The following is a 16,897-nucleotide window of genomic DNA, read 5'->3' on the forward strand; positions in this document are numbered from 1 at the left end:
GAGGGGAAGATTAAAGCTCTGAGGGACATCAGGCTCCGCCGTGTCTCCGGCGTCCGCCGGGGAGGTGAGAGAAACCCGCTCTTCTGCTGCCTCCTGGTGGAATTTCCGTACAAATTCTTAGTAGGGAAGAGAAAAGAATGTATTAATCCTGTAGCTATATTTATTTTCTATGTCCAATTACTTGTATATTTTCACAACTGCCTATGCTGCAAACTCTCTAAAGCCAAATATGTTTTGTCCTTCTTAATATTCTACATAATGTTTTGTTAAAAATTAAATCTACACGTGGTAGAATTAAAATGGTAAGGTCTGGTATTGTCACCACCATATTCTTAAAAAAAAAAAAAAAAAAAAAGGAGCTGGGGTGCGAGACTTAGGTTCTCGTTAAATGTTTTAGTTTGGTTGAAGTTGAAAGGCCCTATATTGCATTGCTGGATAAAAACGTCTGAGTCTCCAGATTACTATGTTAATATATAATGTTATAGGGAAACGCCAGGCCAAACAAATGTTAAGGAAGTTCAGACAATAGAACTATTCAGGGAGAATGGAAATATAACAGAATATTCTTTTTAAATTTGTTTGGATAATAAAAATATTAATAATCTCAGGTTTACATTTTCAAAAGGAAGATAAAAACATTCAATAGGTTTATGCAAAGCAATAGTTATAATGTACTATTTAATAGCTTCATTTCGTTTGAGTCAACATGATGTACACGGAGAAAAGGAGCAGCAGGAAAATTAATAAAACAGCATATTGGAAGTGCAAGTCCTAACATAGTATATGTAGCTGTTAATATATATGTTAATGGCAGTCATGCATTTTATTGATAGTCAATATTTTAAACTAGACCCAATTTGGTTCTTCTATCTGTTTTTTGAAGAGTTCTGGCAGAAAAAAAAAAGTTCAATTTTTAAAAAATATTTATTTTAAAGAAGAAAAGATCATGGAAGATGTGTAAGAAATGCCATCTCTAAACGTTCAGTTCAATATGAATTGTGTACTCAATTTGTAGCTATCAGTTAGATGCTAAGTAAAAAATTGTGTACTGTTATTTTAGGATTATATTCTAAAATATATTTATAATAATGACTTTAAGAAGCAAATCGACCTCAACCAAAACCTCTCAAAATGTCATTAGTATATTCATTATACTTGTCTACATTTCCTGATTGTGCTATTTTCTCCATCAGTATCTCCATCTTCTCATAATATTACTGCAATCCAGCTGATTCTGTTCACCACAAGAATCATATTCTTTAAAGTAAGCTCTAAGTTTAAAAAAGAAATTAAAAACATTTTGCAAATACCAACAGCTTTGTGAATTCAGCAGAGCCACAAGCTTACTTAGAAGCTGAGGAAGCATTGAGGCAGAGAGTAGTGAATTAGCTTTCTACTAGAGCCATATTCTCCTACACCTTCTTGCTAATACCATTTACTAGTATCATTTACACTGTCTAAGAATTTTAGAAGGGAACTCTGGCTAGACCTGTGAAGTCTAAAGGTTTAAAATGCATGTTTTCTTTGTATTTAGAGTTCCTGATTTGCAGCCAAAGTCCTAAACTTGTCTGAAAAATTACTTTGCTAGGGTTTAATTCACAGCTGAGATTAGAAAAATAAGTAAGTAAATAAATAAGTGGAACTTTCTTACAAGTATGTAAGGAGTAGGGGAGAAACAGATTTTTTTCCTGCTTCTGTAGGCTTTGAAAGGCAAATATTAGTCAATTAAAGGTGCTTTTCTTTTCCTTAAAAAAAAAATCTACTGAGGCCAGGCATGGTGGCTTATGCCGATAATCACACTTTGGGAGGTTGAATCAGGAGGATCGCATAGGCCCAGGAGTTCAAAACCAGTATAGGCAACATAGTGAGACCTCATCTCTACTAAAAATAAAAAATTAGCCAGATGTGATGGCACACACCTGTAGTCTCAGCACCTTGGGAGGCTGAGGGGAGAGGATTACTTGAGCCCAGGAGGTGAAGGCTGCAGTGAGCCATGTTTGCACCACTGCACTCCAGACTGGGTGAGACAGTGAGATCCAATCTCTTAAAAAAAAAAAAAAAATTCCATGCCAGGTGTGGTGGCTAACGCCTATAATCCCAGCAGTTTGGGAGGCTGAGGTGGGTGGATCACCTGAGGTCAGGAGTTCAAGATCAGCCTGGCCAACACGGTGAAACCCCATCTCTACTAAAAATACAAAAAAATTAGCTGGGTGTGGTGGCTCATGCCTGTAATCCTAGCTAGGAGGCTGGGGCAGGAGAATTGTTTGAACCTGGGAGGTGGAGGTTGCAGTGAGCCGAGACCACACGATTGCACTCCAGCCTGGGCAACAAGAATCAAACTCCATCTCAATTAAAAACAAAACAAAACAAAACACGATTGCACTCCAGCCTGGGCAACAAGAATCAAACTCCATCTCAATTAAAAACAAAACAAAACAAAACAAAAACAAAAAACAAAAAACAAACAAAAAAAACCCATCTATTAAGAACTCTTCAGGTCCGAGAGCTCTGATGTACAAGGGTGGGAGAAGATGGAGTCCCTGATCAGGAAGAGAGAGATTTTTCCCTTCTTTCTCCTTTTTGTTCAGGCCCCCAGTGGACTGGATGATGCCTGCTCACGTTGGAGAGGACAGACCTTCTTTACTCAATCTAATAATTAAAGTGCAAGTCTTTTCTGGAAACACCCTTTGAGACACACCCAGGAATACTGTTTTACCAGCAATGTGGGTATCACTGATACCCAAGTTAACATATAAAGTTAATCATCAAAGACAATTTCAAGTGAAAACTGTGACTCCTCTGACAATGGAGATGGGAAGATGTGCTCACAATTATACAGTACATTCACCATATAGATATGATTTTTTTTTTTTTTTTGAGACAGTCTTGCTCTGTCACCCAAGCTGCAGTGTAGTGGTGCAGTCATAGCTTACTTCAACCTCAAATCCCTGAACTCAAGTGATCCAACTGCCCCAGCCTCACAAAGCACTGGGATTACAAGCATAGCTAGAACTACAGATGCATGCCACCAGGCCCAGATAATTAAAAATGATTTTCTAAATAGAGATAGAATCTCACTATATTGCCTAGGCTGGCCTTGAACTCCTGACCTCAAGAGATCCTCCAGCCTCAGCCTCCTAAAACACTGGGATTACAGGTATGAGACACTGCACTAAGCCCCACACAGATACAACTGACATAAATAATTTCAAAAGCATATGCAATAGTACAATGAAGTATGATATTTGGGTAGTAATAAGTTTTGAGTATATAGTTTGAGTATTTATATATTTTGTATAATTTTTGTAACATATACTGTTATTTTAATATACTTTAATTGTAAGTTTATGTCATTTAATTTTTAAAAATTGTAGTCCTTGAATATTGACTTTTATATCTATCCCTTGTCCCAGATGGCTATTAAACCAAAGCTCAACTTCAACAGACTCGAGAAATGTTCTCAGAGTAAATAAAGTTTTAGTGGCCACTTTCATGGTTCCCACCTTCCCTTAGATTTTGAATTGGCTTTTTCTTAGTATGTTGCCAACTTTTTGAGATTTTTAAGGGAGAGAGAGGGATGTAACATATACACACACACACAAACACACACACCCACATAGATACATATGTAGTAGAATTTTATTTTTATTTTTTATTTTTTTTACTAAGTACTTTTTAAATTATACTTTAAGTTCTAGGGCACATGTGCACAACATGCAGGTTTGTTACATATGTATATATGTGCCATGTTGGTGTGCTGCACCCATTAACTTGTCATTTACATTAGGTATAATCTCCTAATGCTATCCCTCCCCCCTCCTCCCACTCTACAACAGGCCCCAGTATGTTCCCCTTCCTGTGTCCAAGTGTTCTCATTGTTCAATTCCCACATATGAGTGAGAATATGTGGTGTTTGGTTTTCTGTTCTTGCGATAGTTTGCTGAGAATGATGGTTTCCAGCTGCATCCATGTCCCTACAAAGGACATGAACTCATCCTTTTTTGTGGCTGCATAGTATTCCATGGTGTATATGTGCCACATTTTCTTAATTCAGTCTATCATTGATGGACATTTGGGTTGGTTCCAAGTCTTTGCTATTGTGAATAGTGCAGCAATAAACATATGTGTGCATGTGTCTTTATAGCAGCATGATTTATAATCCTTTGGGTATATACCCAGTAATGGATTGGCTGGCTCAAATGGTATTTCTAGTTCTAGATCCTTGAGGAATTGCCACACAATCTTCCACAATGGTTGAACCAGTTTACAGTCCCACCAACAGTGTAAAAGTGTTCATATTTCTCCACATCCTCTCCAGCACTTGTTGTTTCCTGACTTGTTAATGATTGCCATTCTAACTGGTGTGAGATGGTATCTCATTGTGGTTTTGATTTGCATTTCTCAGATGGCTAGTGATGATGAGCATTTTTTCATGTGTCTGTTGGCTGCATAAATATCTTCTTTTGAGAAGTGTCTGTTCATATACTTCGCCCACTTTTTGATGGGGTTGTTTTTTCTTGTAAATTTGAGTTCTTTGTAGGTTCTGGATATTAGTCCTTTGTCAGATGAGTAGATTGCAAAAATTTTCTCCCATTCTGTAGGTTGCCTGTTCACTCTGATGGTAGTTTCTTTTGCTGTGCAGAAGCTCTTTAGTTTAATTAGATCCCATTTGTCAATTTTGGGTTTTGTTGCCATTGCTTTTTGTGTTTTAGACATGAAGTCCTTGCCCATGCCTATGTCCTGAATGGTATTGCCTAGGGTTTCTTCTAGGGTGTTTGTAGTAACATTTTAAATATTTGGTAAGAGAGTTGATTCAAATAACTGAATCTGCCATTTCCCCCCAAAATAAAAGTTTCTCACTTAAAAAATTATATAAATGTTGTCACACTGTATTATGCAATTTTTTCATTTAGCATTGTTTCTGAAATTTATCTGTGTTAAATTTAACTAACACATCTATATTCGCTTTCATATAATATTCTATTGTTTGAATACACCAGATTTAATGGTCTGTTATCCACGTGATGAATAGTTTGACTTCTAAATTTTTTACTATTTCAAAATTCTTCTGAAGATATGCTGATATATGTATATATCTCTCCTAGTGAAGGTGTATGAATTTTTTTCTAGGAAATACACCAATGAATAGAAGCGTTCAGTTATAGGATACAGACATTTTCAAGTTTGTTAAATATTGGAAAATGATTCTTCCAATTTGTAAAAATTCCCATTTGTACCAGCAGTATATGAAAATTTTACATTACTCTACATTCTAACCAACATTTTGCTACTTTTAAACTTTAATTTACAAATCTGATGAATAAAAATTGTTTACTTTAATTTTTAAATTTACAGTTCCTAGTAATGAAGTGGAGTATAGATCCATATATTTCTGTTTTCTGGATGAGAAGACTAACCTAACTAAATAGGTTAGTATAACCTTTATACACAAACAGATGAGGATAATTCAGGAAAGGGGAATTTTAGGCTACTGTCTTGAGATCATACATAGAAAAGTCTAAAATATCATATTGGTGGCCAAGGTAGGAGGATCACTTGAAGCCAGGAGTTTGAGACCAGACTGTAAAATATAGCAAGACCCAATCTCTATAAAAAATAAACAAACTAGCTGTGTGTGATGTGTGTCTATAGTCCCAGCTACTCAAAAGGCTGAGGCGGCCTTGAGGATCACTTGAGCCCAGGAGTTTGAGGCTGCAGTAAGCTAGGATTGTGCCAGTGCACTCCAGCCTGCGTGACAGAGAGACCCTGTCTCTAAAATACATAAATAAATAAAATATAACATTGGCAAATCAAAAACACCAATATATTTGAAATGCATGTAATGACAAAGTTGAATTCATGCCAGGGAATCATGGGTGGTTTAACATTAGATGTGTTATACATCTTCTGCCAAGTCGACCACAATAAAAGGATGAAGAAAGTAACGTGCCCTTCTTAATGTATGTTGAAACAGAATTTTGATTTTTTAAAAAGATTGACCAAGTAAGAACTCTCTTAATATGATCATGTGTATGCATATAAAACCTGTATCAAACATCTAATGAGGAAATTTAAAATCAGAAAAGAAGCAAGGGGGCCGACTGTAATTTTATTATTATACATTTACTTGGAGTCCTAGCCAGTCCATTACTTCGATAAAAAAATTACTGATTGGAACTATAAGGAGTTAAATACAACATTTTATTATTCAGAGATGACAATATTATCTTTAGAAATAACCTAAGAAATAGATATAGATATTAATCAGTAAAATTTCAGCAAGGATGGTGGACATAAGAGCACTATACAAGAAATTGGCTGGGCACAGTAGCTCACGCCTGCAATTCCAGCACTTCGGGAGGCTGAGGTGAATGGATCACTTGAGCTCAGGAGTTCAAGACTAGCCTGGCCAACATGGTGAAACCCTGTCTCTACTAAAAATACAAAAATTTGCAGGGCATGGTTGTGCACACCTGTAAGTCTCAGCTACTCGGGAGGCTGAGGCAGGAGAGGCTTGAACCCAGGAGACGGAGGTTGCAGTGAGGCGAGATAGCACTACTGCACTCCCGTCTGGGCAATAGAGTGAGACTCCATTCAGAAAAAAAAAAAAAAAAAAAAAAAAATCAGTTAAATTTCTCTGTGCCAACAAAGAATTAAAATATTCAAGAGTATAATATTTTAAAAGATGTTATTTTAATAGCAACCAAATATGTAAATGAATTGTATTGAAAATGCTTTTGAAGACATTCTATAAACTGTAAATAATGCTCACGAGTGGAAAAAGTTATAAGATTGTCATTTCTCCCATTAATCTATGAACTAAAAATAATTCTAATCAAAATCCTAAAAGGTATTTTCATGAAATGTGACCATATGGTTTTAATATTTATATAGAATAAAAGGACTCTAATGTGCCAAAACAATTTTAAAAACAAAAAGCTAAGAGGATGGAGGGAGGGTGGGGGGGTACCCCATAAGATATAAATAATATTTATAAACCATGTTAATTGAGCCAGTTTGATAGTATTGCATAGAGTGGCAAATATGCCAATGAAATATTAAATACATATTAAATTATATTTCTATATATGCATGTGTATATGCATATATACATGTGCACACATATATGTGCATATACATGTGCATACATACATGTGTATATACATGTGCATACATATACGTGTATATGTGTATACACACATGTGTATATACAGGTGCATACATGTATGTGTATATACACATGCACACATATATGTATATACACATGCATGTACATATATGTGTATATATGCACATGTACATATGTATATGTATACATGTGTACATATGTGTACATGTACATGTGTATACATATGTGTGTATATACATATGTGTGTATATACATATATGTACATGTATACATATATACAATATGTACACATATATATGCATAAATACATATGGGTGGTTTAACATTAGAATATGTTTTTTTTTTCACTCTTGAAAGTTTTATTTCACTAACTTCAGGCCAAATTTCCACAACTGTGTTCTGGTCAATTTCCTGTCCTTGCTTGGCTTCCCCAAATGCTAGTACCAAAAGATTTGTGGGGTAGGGAGAAGAGACCACTTTAAGAAGCACTGCATTTACTCATCTTCCACAAGGCAACAGAGTTGGGCATCTGATTGTTCAACAAAACAAAGCTTTAATAGCATCCAGGAGGGCAGACAGGCAAACCAGGTTGTAGACACTCTTCTATTTGTCAAAATCAGACCAGAGAAAACCTACTCCACACAGATATAATAGGTATTGATATTCATCTTTTCTTTTTCTGTTGCCGCAACATTTTTCTTCTTTTGATGATCATATCATGTAGTTTCTCAAGTCCTTCCTTTAGGCCATCTCCTATGATTGCACAGGTAGGCTGCAAATGCCAAGGAGTTGATGAGCTCAGTTCACCCATTGCTAACAATTTCTCAATTTCTGAAAGAGACAATGAGTTCCTCAAGTCCTGTTTGTTAGCAACTATAAGTACAGGGACTCCTTGATTTTCTAATATCCTAGTTATTTTGTGAAGTTCAGTTTTGGCTTCCTCCATCCTTTTGACATCAACAGAGTCCACAACAAATACAATGCCATCTGTGCATCTGGTATATGACTTCCACAGTGGCCTTAACTTCTCCTGACCACCTACATCCCAGAAGTGAAACGTGACTGTTTTAGAATTTCCCAAGGTTACCTTAATTTTCTCAGTGTTAAATCCTTTGGTAGGTACGGTATTTACAAATTCATTGAACTGCAGCCTGTATAAGACAGTTGTCTTTCCAGCACAGTCCAAACCCAGAATAACAATGTGGAAGGACTGAAATGAAGGCAGGTTGGACAGGATAGAAGTCTGGTCTGATAGCCCATTCCCCATTTCCAGGTTTAAATAAATGTCCCAAATTGAAGTGCTTTTCTCTTCTTGCTTTAGAACTTCTCTTGGTAGCTGATTCAACTATAAGACTGCTCCCGATCCGGAGTCTGGGTCCAAATGAGCAAGCATTGGCAAGCGTTTCCACGCAGGGATAAGCACCCCCACGTCTTTCCAGCTTAGCTCTCCAAGCAGCTCTCAGAATATGTTAAACTGATATGTAAAACAAATAATATTGTAACCTTTCTGACTGAATCAGAATTGGAAATCTGGAGCCTGTGGAACCTACTCCCTGCATGTCCCCTTTTCTTAATCCAGGTACTCCTCTCCCCATCTCGGTAGACTCTGAGACATTACTTCAATGTCCTGAAGCTCTACGGAGAAGTGAACTTGAAAATCATCAGCTCATTGCAAGCCAACCTTTTCCTGGAAAGGGCCAGATAGTAAATATTTTAGGCTTTACCTGCCATGCAGCCTCTAGCTTACTACTCAAGTGCTGTTGTAACATGAAAGCTACTTTAGACAATATGTTTGTTCCAATAAAACTTTATTTACAAAAACAGACTGTAAGGCAAATTTGGCTGGTGTATCATAGTTTGCCAAACTCTGGAGGGAGGTTGTAAGTGAAGGAACTTAAAAGCATAGAGTTTTATTATTAAAAATAAGTCTAATAATCTTCCTATGGGTCAGGAAACCAAGGCCCTAAGTAATTCACTTCAATATATGTAGTAATTTGTGGCCCACGTAGTTAGCAAAGGGTTACACAGAAGACATTTAGAATTATAGTTAAGCTCCTATTCCAACTTTCTTTTATAGTAAAATCTTTCCACTCTCACCTCTCTCCAGGAACCTTGAAGAATCATGTTCTTCCTAGGAATTACAAATCCCCCGATTCCATGTCTAACATAATTTCTACTGGCCTCTTTGCTTCTCTTGCTTTAGTACCAGTTCTTCTGAATTTGAAAGTCTTCATGCAAATTGCCCAGGTAAATCATTGCCCCAATCTTAGATGGTCTGGGCTCTTAAAATGTTTCCTTCCATTACTCCTTAAAATGTATCTTTGCTATGTCAGGTTTGAGGTAGTTTCTGTCAGAAGATTGGGCATTTGGGTGAATTCAAGCCTTCACTGCAGTTTTTACTGCCTGTGACTCAGGGTCTAAAGATTTATTCTGTTATTTTCTGCCTGTTATTTTCTACAGTGGTAAATCACCTTGCAGATGCCAGGGCAGGCCTCATCTTTCTTTTGTATGTGACAGTTGTATCATTCAGAATGGGCAAAATCCTATTGAAATAGACAAAGCCGAAATCTTAGTGGTTCAAAACAACAATATATTCCACTGTAAAGCCTTTGGGAGTTGGTGAGGGGCTCCACTCCTCCTCATCACTGTCCTTACTCTGCTTCTGAAGCTGACAGGGCAGCCACTGTTGAGGAAATGCTGATCACAACATCACAGGGAAAGGAGAATGTAACGAAGCAAGAACTGGCTCTTAAAGCTTCTGCTTGCAGTGACAAGGCTCACTTTTCAATGGCCAAAGCAAGTCAAAAACCGCAACCTGACTTACATGGCACAGAAAAGTCCCCCAGGGAGGGAAATCAGACATTGATGAACTGTGGCCAAAATCCAGCTGAGCCAGAAGCTCAGGTCACCAGTATCATTTCTCCTCAGAGGACTAAGAGTCCTCCTGCAAATTAACTCCTAGTATCCTGTCCTGATGTACCAGATACTAGAGGTGGGTACACATATTTATTTTTGGCTTTGCAAATCAAGACATAGGTCTATTCCTTAACAGAAAAGCAGCTTATTATTAATAGGGCATTTTAATATGTTAATTGAAAGGACACTTCTATGGGTGGAATATAAATGCCATTTAACATTTCTGAGAACATTTATAGGCTTTGGATGTCCATGATTCTTTACAGACTTTTTTTTCTGTTTACCTCATTTACCCCATCATTCCTGAAATGTTTCTCCATGGATCCTTTTCTCCTGCTTCTATCTCAGAGATGTATATTCTCATCAAAATACACTAAGGGGTTGGTTAAAAATTCAGAATCCTGGGTTATACCTCAAAGTAATTTTGGATTATCCTAGAAACCTATGTTTTTATATTATTTACCAGATACATCTTATGACATCAATGTTTGAAAAACACTGGCTTAGATCTTATGCCTAGAGCTTGTCCATGAATTTTTGTAAAATCTGTGGCCAGACTTTTGGGTTGTTAGGGATGCCTTGTTTTCCTTTTCCTTTTTCTTTGTATAATTATAATAATAATAATAGTTATTATTATTATTTGCACAAATTTGAGGCTTAACTTGTTTGGCTTTGCTAGTGGACATGTAGATAGATAGATTTGTCTTTTGCTCCATAGACTTACCTTGGATAAAAATCAGCTGCCAGAGATAAATATTACTGTTTTATCAATTTATAGGACTTTTTGAGTTAGAAAGGAGAAGTCTGGGGACACAGAGGAAAACTCTCAATATGACTCTCAATTTAAAAAAGTGTGAAATTAACTGGGCATGGTGATGTGCACCTGTAGTCCTAGATACTTGGTAGGCCAAGGCAGAAGAGTCCAGGAAGTCAAGGCTGCAGTTAGCTGAGATTGTGCCATTGCACTCCAGCCTGGGTGACAGAGTGAGGCCCTGTCTCAAACACCACCCACATACACAAAAGAAACATTAATGTGGTGGCCTGTATTATGAGCTTGACACACAGGGCTATAACTAAGAATCTCAAGGTAGGTCTGCAGGTGTAACATTGTAATATTTGCACTTGGGTATCATTTGGGTGATCACACAATCAACCCATTTATCTCAAATTTAGAATTGATTCCTATTGTCATTCTTGAAAATTTGCACACTGATTTATTCCCATTGAAATATGCACAAGATGTGAGTGATGTAGATGCAACATCATCACCATCACTGACGCCTCCTCCTCCCCATCCTTCTAATGATTGTGTTGATCTGCATGCTCCTCCCAAAACTGTGCGATTAATATAAAAAAAACTTTCACGATCAAGAAGAACATTCTTAGATTAAGGGTATGAAAAAACGTAAAGGATGGATGTTAAAAGCTTATATTACAGTTCTGTTTGCAAAAGAAATGAATTACTGGATGTACAATTGTGACATAGTATTTTTTCAAGTGGTTTTATTGGCTTTATCTGAAAAAGTTCCCTGGACTGAATTTCTAGTTTACATCAAACAAGGGTTTTCAACTCACTGTCACTGGCAATGTGAGATCAAAAAGACAAAAACAATGTAATTGAGAGGATCTTCATGCTGCAGACAGTTTTAACGTGTGCATCATTTACTGCAGAGAAGAACAAAGGGATGTAGAAAGAATATATTTAACAGGCTTTAGGGAGTTGAATTCATTGTAATCATATTGTTCCCCAAATTTTTCTTATTTGTGCATATGGTGAAGCCAAGGAATCAGGTGAACTATCCTTGGACAAAGACTCATGAAGTTGCTCTTCATATGAAATCATTTCCTCCTAGGATGTAGTAATATACAAGAATTATCCCTTTGATTGTTTTAACTAGTACAGAGTTTGACTAGGGATAGCCCAAAAGGACTGTGTGGTGGTCATGCTCAGAAATCTGCTAATTTCTGAGTTTGTGTAAATATCTGTATTCACTTTGCTTTTCACACTGGATGGCCCAACATTATTCCTATGAATTCTTTAAAACCAATTTGTTGGATTAGTTTTATATTAGATTACAATATAGTATATTATTTCATGAAGAATGCTTGGATTATAGGTATTTCATACTTTGTTATAGTGACATTCTATAACAGTACTACCTGGTATTTCATCTAGGATGATATACCAATTCTATTCTTGGAACCTTATCTGGAATTAAACATCAACTAAGTTCAAAAGTAATTATTTTTTTATTTCAACTCTATAAAGTATACAACAGGCACTCAGCAATTACAGCTGCAGGAAAAATACAGAGCAAATCAAAGCAGGTTAAGTTTATGAAAAAGTTTTTAATCTACATCAAAAGAGTGCAAGTGGTCAATGACCATTTGATGACAGTTTGTTGCATTCTGACTAACAAAGAACTCTTTCATGTAGAACAAATTGTAAGAGGACAATCAAATAACCATAGCTGTAAGAATACAAAAGAACTGACCAGTTGTAAAAACATCATACATTGAAATAAATTTGATAGATGATGCTTAAAGAAATGTCCCTTTACTCAGAAAGCCCCAACCTCTGAGTCATTGCCAAGGTCCCAGAGCTCTGTCTGTTGATGCAGGGGCAGAGAGGAGGGCTAACAACACGCTTTTAATGTTTTGCCTTCTAGGTCTGTTGAAAACTTGCCTCATAAATGATTTGCATATACAAGAACTTGGAGAAAGCATCCTGTTTTGTTGAGAGGTGCACCAAGTGACTTTTTCATCATTGGTATCATAACGAGGTGTGGTTAGCAGTCATTTCCAATTTTTCTTTTCGGTTGGACCATTGTCAATGGAGTCTATAAAATGAGATATGTTAGAACTTGACTGCACTAATTTATTTTTACAGAATCTGCACAGCTTAGCAAAACAGGAATACCTGTATACAGACTGATAGAATGTCATATATTAATTTGACCTGCACATACATTTATACATTTCACAGAAATGACGCTGTATCTCATTAACAGATACACAGCTCTGGTACATTTAACAGAAATAAGAGAACAACTTCATCATTTCTGTAATTCATCAATATTATATAATAAAGGCTTATAAATTGTTAGCAGAAAGAACTGTAAAACGCAGCAAGCTAAGAAAGGACAACATTTTGAGGTGTGTTTGTCTTTGTCATGCAGCATAACACCAAATTTGTTTTTTTAATAGGATGCCATGAATTTAAGGCACTTGCAACAATGCCAGATAGCCAGGTCATGTTCTAAACTATGGGACAGATGAATAACAGTACAGTTGACATAATTTTCAATAATACTGACAATTATGACATTAATTCAAGTCTACTTGGACCTAAAAACATTATTCAATACAAATAAAATGAAATAATAATGCTGTGAAACACTAAAAAAAGTTATATGTACCACAAAATATCACACAAAAATATCTATTTACATAAATATTTGTCTGTGGTCCTATTGTGAAAGGAAAAGTTGTTATGGATAATGCACAGATCACCTCTATTGTATGAAATCAGTTCTAATATCTTTATTTTCAATATGGTAGCTGACTTCATTAAATTTGTTTACCATCAGTTCAGTAATTTATAAATGAAACAGGAAAAATTCAATAGTTGAGTTTATTACTACACATGTGTAATTCACATGCATATTCCACAACTTTAGGTAAAAATTATGACTTGTAAAGAATATAATCAGAATAAATTTATTTTGAATGCCATATGGATCTGATTCATATATTAATAAGAAAGAAGATATAAACATAAAAATCATGTATAGCATTTTTCCAGAAATTATTTTTTCAAATGTATTCAATCCATCTCAGTTATTTTAAAGTTGTTTCCCTTGGCAGTTTCAGTTTTCCTGTGAGTCAAGACACACAGAAAGCCCTTATTTCCCATACTCAACACATTAACAAGAAAATCATAAAACAAATCAAACAACTTGGCACTATTCTAACTTATGCAGATGTTCTTTAGTGTAAGAAAATAGAGGGGTTGTGAAAAATTCAGAAATAAAGTGAGATGCACTTTATGGAACTGACCATGAATTTTAGCCCTAGAGTCTTCATTAAGACAAGATTTAAATCCTAGAAATTCAGTGTTGAAAATTAGATGAATGTTTTCTGTTGGTACATCTCGGAAGATGTAGTTTACCTTTATTTTGTGATGATTGCTTCAGACATCAAATGCAATGCTATGGGTGAAATGAACAAAGATGCAGTAACAAGTGTAAGAAACAATCTACAGTTACATTGTGCTGAATGCTACTTCTTCCTTCTCCATTGAACGTATTCATATTGGTTGTCTTAGACTTGAACCATAGTTCCAAAATCCATAGTAAGTGCTAATCTCTGGGACTTTGCAGATTTTTAAAAAGTTACAGAAGCAGATTCTCTTTCCAAATAACAAGGTGAACTTAATATTCTAGCAAATCTTTAGCATGCCTAAACCACATTATCTTTCAACAAAATTTACTGAACATTCACTATAATGTTGGAATCATATATTTTTAAAAAGCCAATTAAAAATATAAAATTCTTGGAATAACATTCATAGCTAGATTTTAAATTGATATGTTTAATTTTATATTCTAAAATCTGTGGAAAACAGTGGATATCTTGGGGAATAGACCAATTTGGAGAAATTGTAAGAGAGGGAAAACCCCAGAAACACAAGAATAACAATAATATTTTAGGATTAAAGTTTTACTTGAAGTTTATTCCCTTTTCATTTTCTCCTCCAAAATTTTGAGAATATTATATTTTCATAAGATACCATATTCTAAGGTAGTTCTGAGTAAGAACAATTCAAGCAAAATTTATAATACCTGCCTTCTTAGTTAAGGTGTAATGATCTAATTGGACTTTTTCTTCCAGAAATATAGGCATTTGATTGATTAAAAAGAAAACTCTACTGAAAAAAAAAGCAAGCCTCAATTTAATATAACAAATTCACACACAGTGCCAAAACAGAATGACAGCTTGAAAGCTTCTATATTTTTCTTCATAGGTATAATGCAATTTTGTCCAGGAAATGCTTCCAAATGGCTGAGTTACTTATGACAGCTAATAATAGTCAACTGGCCTGCCAGTGAAGGACTCAGTTTAATTTGTGGATTCTTTTCTCCATGTGAATAAAGTAAATCAGCTTGACATTTTCAAATCTAGTCTTTTTTAGGTAGTATGAAATTGCAGAATTGTAGGAATTCTGTTCTATTTAAAATTTATTTTTTAAAAAAATCAGGTTCCTGTTTTCCTCTGTGCTGCTTTCTTACTTAGACAAGTTTACGGACTCAGCTAATTCACAAAAAAGGAAATCAACACCTGGCCAGGTTCTTGTTTTGTTTTCTAACCTCAAATAAGTAATGTTCCTGGTCTCGTAAACCCGTAAATCTTAACTTTGACTTTGGGCTTTCTTTCTTTGTCTTTTCTACTTTTTTTATTTTTGTTTTTCATTCCTGTTTTTTGTTTGTTGTCTGTTTTTCGGTTCAGGCCTAAGACAAGAAGCTAGTTCGAATAGGTTTATGATCACCTTTGTCTCTCAACTCTAGACTGACTATGTTGTATAAGTGAAATCGGACAGGAGTTTGGTTTAATAACTTCAGTGAAAATGCTTGAGTTTCTGGCTACACATACAATGATTTGAATTTGTGTTGTCTGTTCAGACACTGACATTTACAGATGAAAGATATACATAGCACCTATATAGTTTTTATTTATTTTTTGGATGAATTTTAATCCCTCCCCATTCCACCCCACCCCAAGGGTTTATTTTTATAAAAGGGAATACTTTAAGCCTCAGTTTGAGGGTAGGTTAGGTAAAACCAATTGGCTGCTAGTCATTTACTTCCAGGACCATCTTTAAGCACAATATTTAAAAAAATATGAAATGATTTTGTGAATTGCTTTTTTCCCCACTCTATCATGCCAATTTATCAAAAAAAAAAAAAAACAAATATCATGCATTATTTTTCAGTCCTCTGTGAAAACGTATATATACCTACTATGAGAGGTCTCAGCAGAATCTATAGCAGTTGTGCTTTTATCATATCATTTTTTAAAATCTGTCAGAAAGAAAAGGTAACATTCAGTCTTGTCATCAGCACTGCTGGGAAATAAAATCATGAAACTTCTAGCACTGGTGTGACATGAACTCTGTGACCAACAGATGTGTGGTCCTCTTTTGTATGGTATATACACCGGCCTGCAGTAATAGATCCCACAGCCTTCACTTGAAGAAAGGGAATAGCCCAGTTTCTGTACCATAGTAATCTATTGTACCCAATATATTATTCTTTCATCTTCTTGAATATTCTAGCAAGGTACAGACTCCTATACTAGATTGAAGTGTTTCCTACAGTCTTTCAAATTATAATCAGAGCAAAGCAAGGTCATTGCCACAATAGAAAACATCTCTTTACTGATGAAAGGCTTTGCTTCAGGACCACCATGTCAACTGCTATTTTAGGTTCAAACAGAAAACATGTAAAGAGCACTATTGTCATCTAAGCAATAAGTCCTAATGCCACTGTAGTTACTGGAGCAGCATCGATCAAAGGCATCATGGTGACCCCGAGCACTAATCTTCTCTCTTTCCCTCAGGTTTGCTGGCAGCTGTGTCTCAGAAAAAGCTGTCTTCAGCAAGGCAGAAGCAGGTAAGAGAAATACATTAGAAGTCTATGTCCCATCCTGAGTTGTCATCAGGTGGTGGTTCATCGTTGTCCTCAGGAAAACTGTCAAAATTGCTTGTATCTGTGGGTGATGCAACCTGTATAAAATGGACAGTTTTGTTTTAGTGGATTTTTTTTTTAGTGGAATTCCAAGCTGGAATTTTTA

General features: G+C 35.6%; 2 protein-coding genes and 1 long non-coding RNA gene across 5 annotated transcripts in view; 1 reads left to right on the forward strand and 2 right to left on the reverse strand.

Annotated features, from left to right (window-relative positions):
- Positions 1–16,897, forward strand: part of LOC114669993 (uncharacterized) — a 64,883-nt gene continuing 47,986 nt past the window's right edge. The window contains exons 1-2 of the long non-coding RNA XR_003719389.2: positions 1–64; positions 16,664–16,716. This is a non-coding gene — a long non-coding RNA (uncharacterized LOC114669993). The remainder of the gene's footprint in view (positions 65–16,663; positions 16,717–16,897) is intronic.
- Positions 7,465–8,589, reverse strand: LOC703248 (ADP-ribosylation factor-like protein 4A). Its single transcript, XM_015147606.3, has one exon. It carries the CDS (start codon positions 8,394–8,396, stop codon positions 7,794–7,796), a length of 603 nt encoding a protein of 200 aa, XP_015003092.2. The 5' UTR covers positions 8,397–8,589; the 3' UTR covers positions 7,465–7,793.
- The window catches only part of PRKG1 (protein kinase cGMP-dependent 1), a 1,342,028-nt gene continuing 1,337,410 nt past the window's right edge, over positions 12,280–16,897 (reverse strand). For all 3 annotated transcript variants that reach the window (XM_001099261.5, XM_001099460.5, XM_077945585.1), the window contains one exon: positions 12,280–16,829. In XM_001099261.5, the coding sequence (XP_001099261.1) occupies positions 16,731–16,829 (99 nt within the window). In that variant the 3' untranslated portion in view covers positions 12,280–16,730. The remainder of the gene's footprint in view (positions 16,830–16,897) is intronic.

Source organism: Macaca mulatta, chromosome 9, assembly GCF_049350105.2.
Source record: "Macaca mulatta isolate MMU2019108-1 chromosome 9, T2T-MMU8v2.0, whole genome shotgun sequence".
In the NCBI taxonomy this organism is placed as follows: domain Eukaryota; kingdom Metazoa; phylum Chordata; class Mammalia; order Primates; family Cercopithecidae; genus Macaca; species Macaca mulatta.

What these genes read in the sequence shown, in the direction of transcription:
- LOC703248 (XM_015147606.3), bottom strand. Translation starts at nt 8,396, where the DNA reads ATGGGGAATGGGCTATCAGACCAGACTTCTATCCTGTCCAACCTGCCT.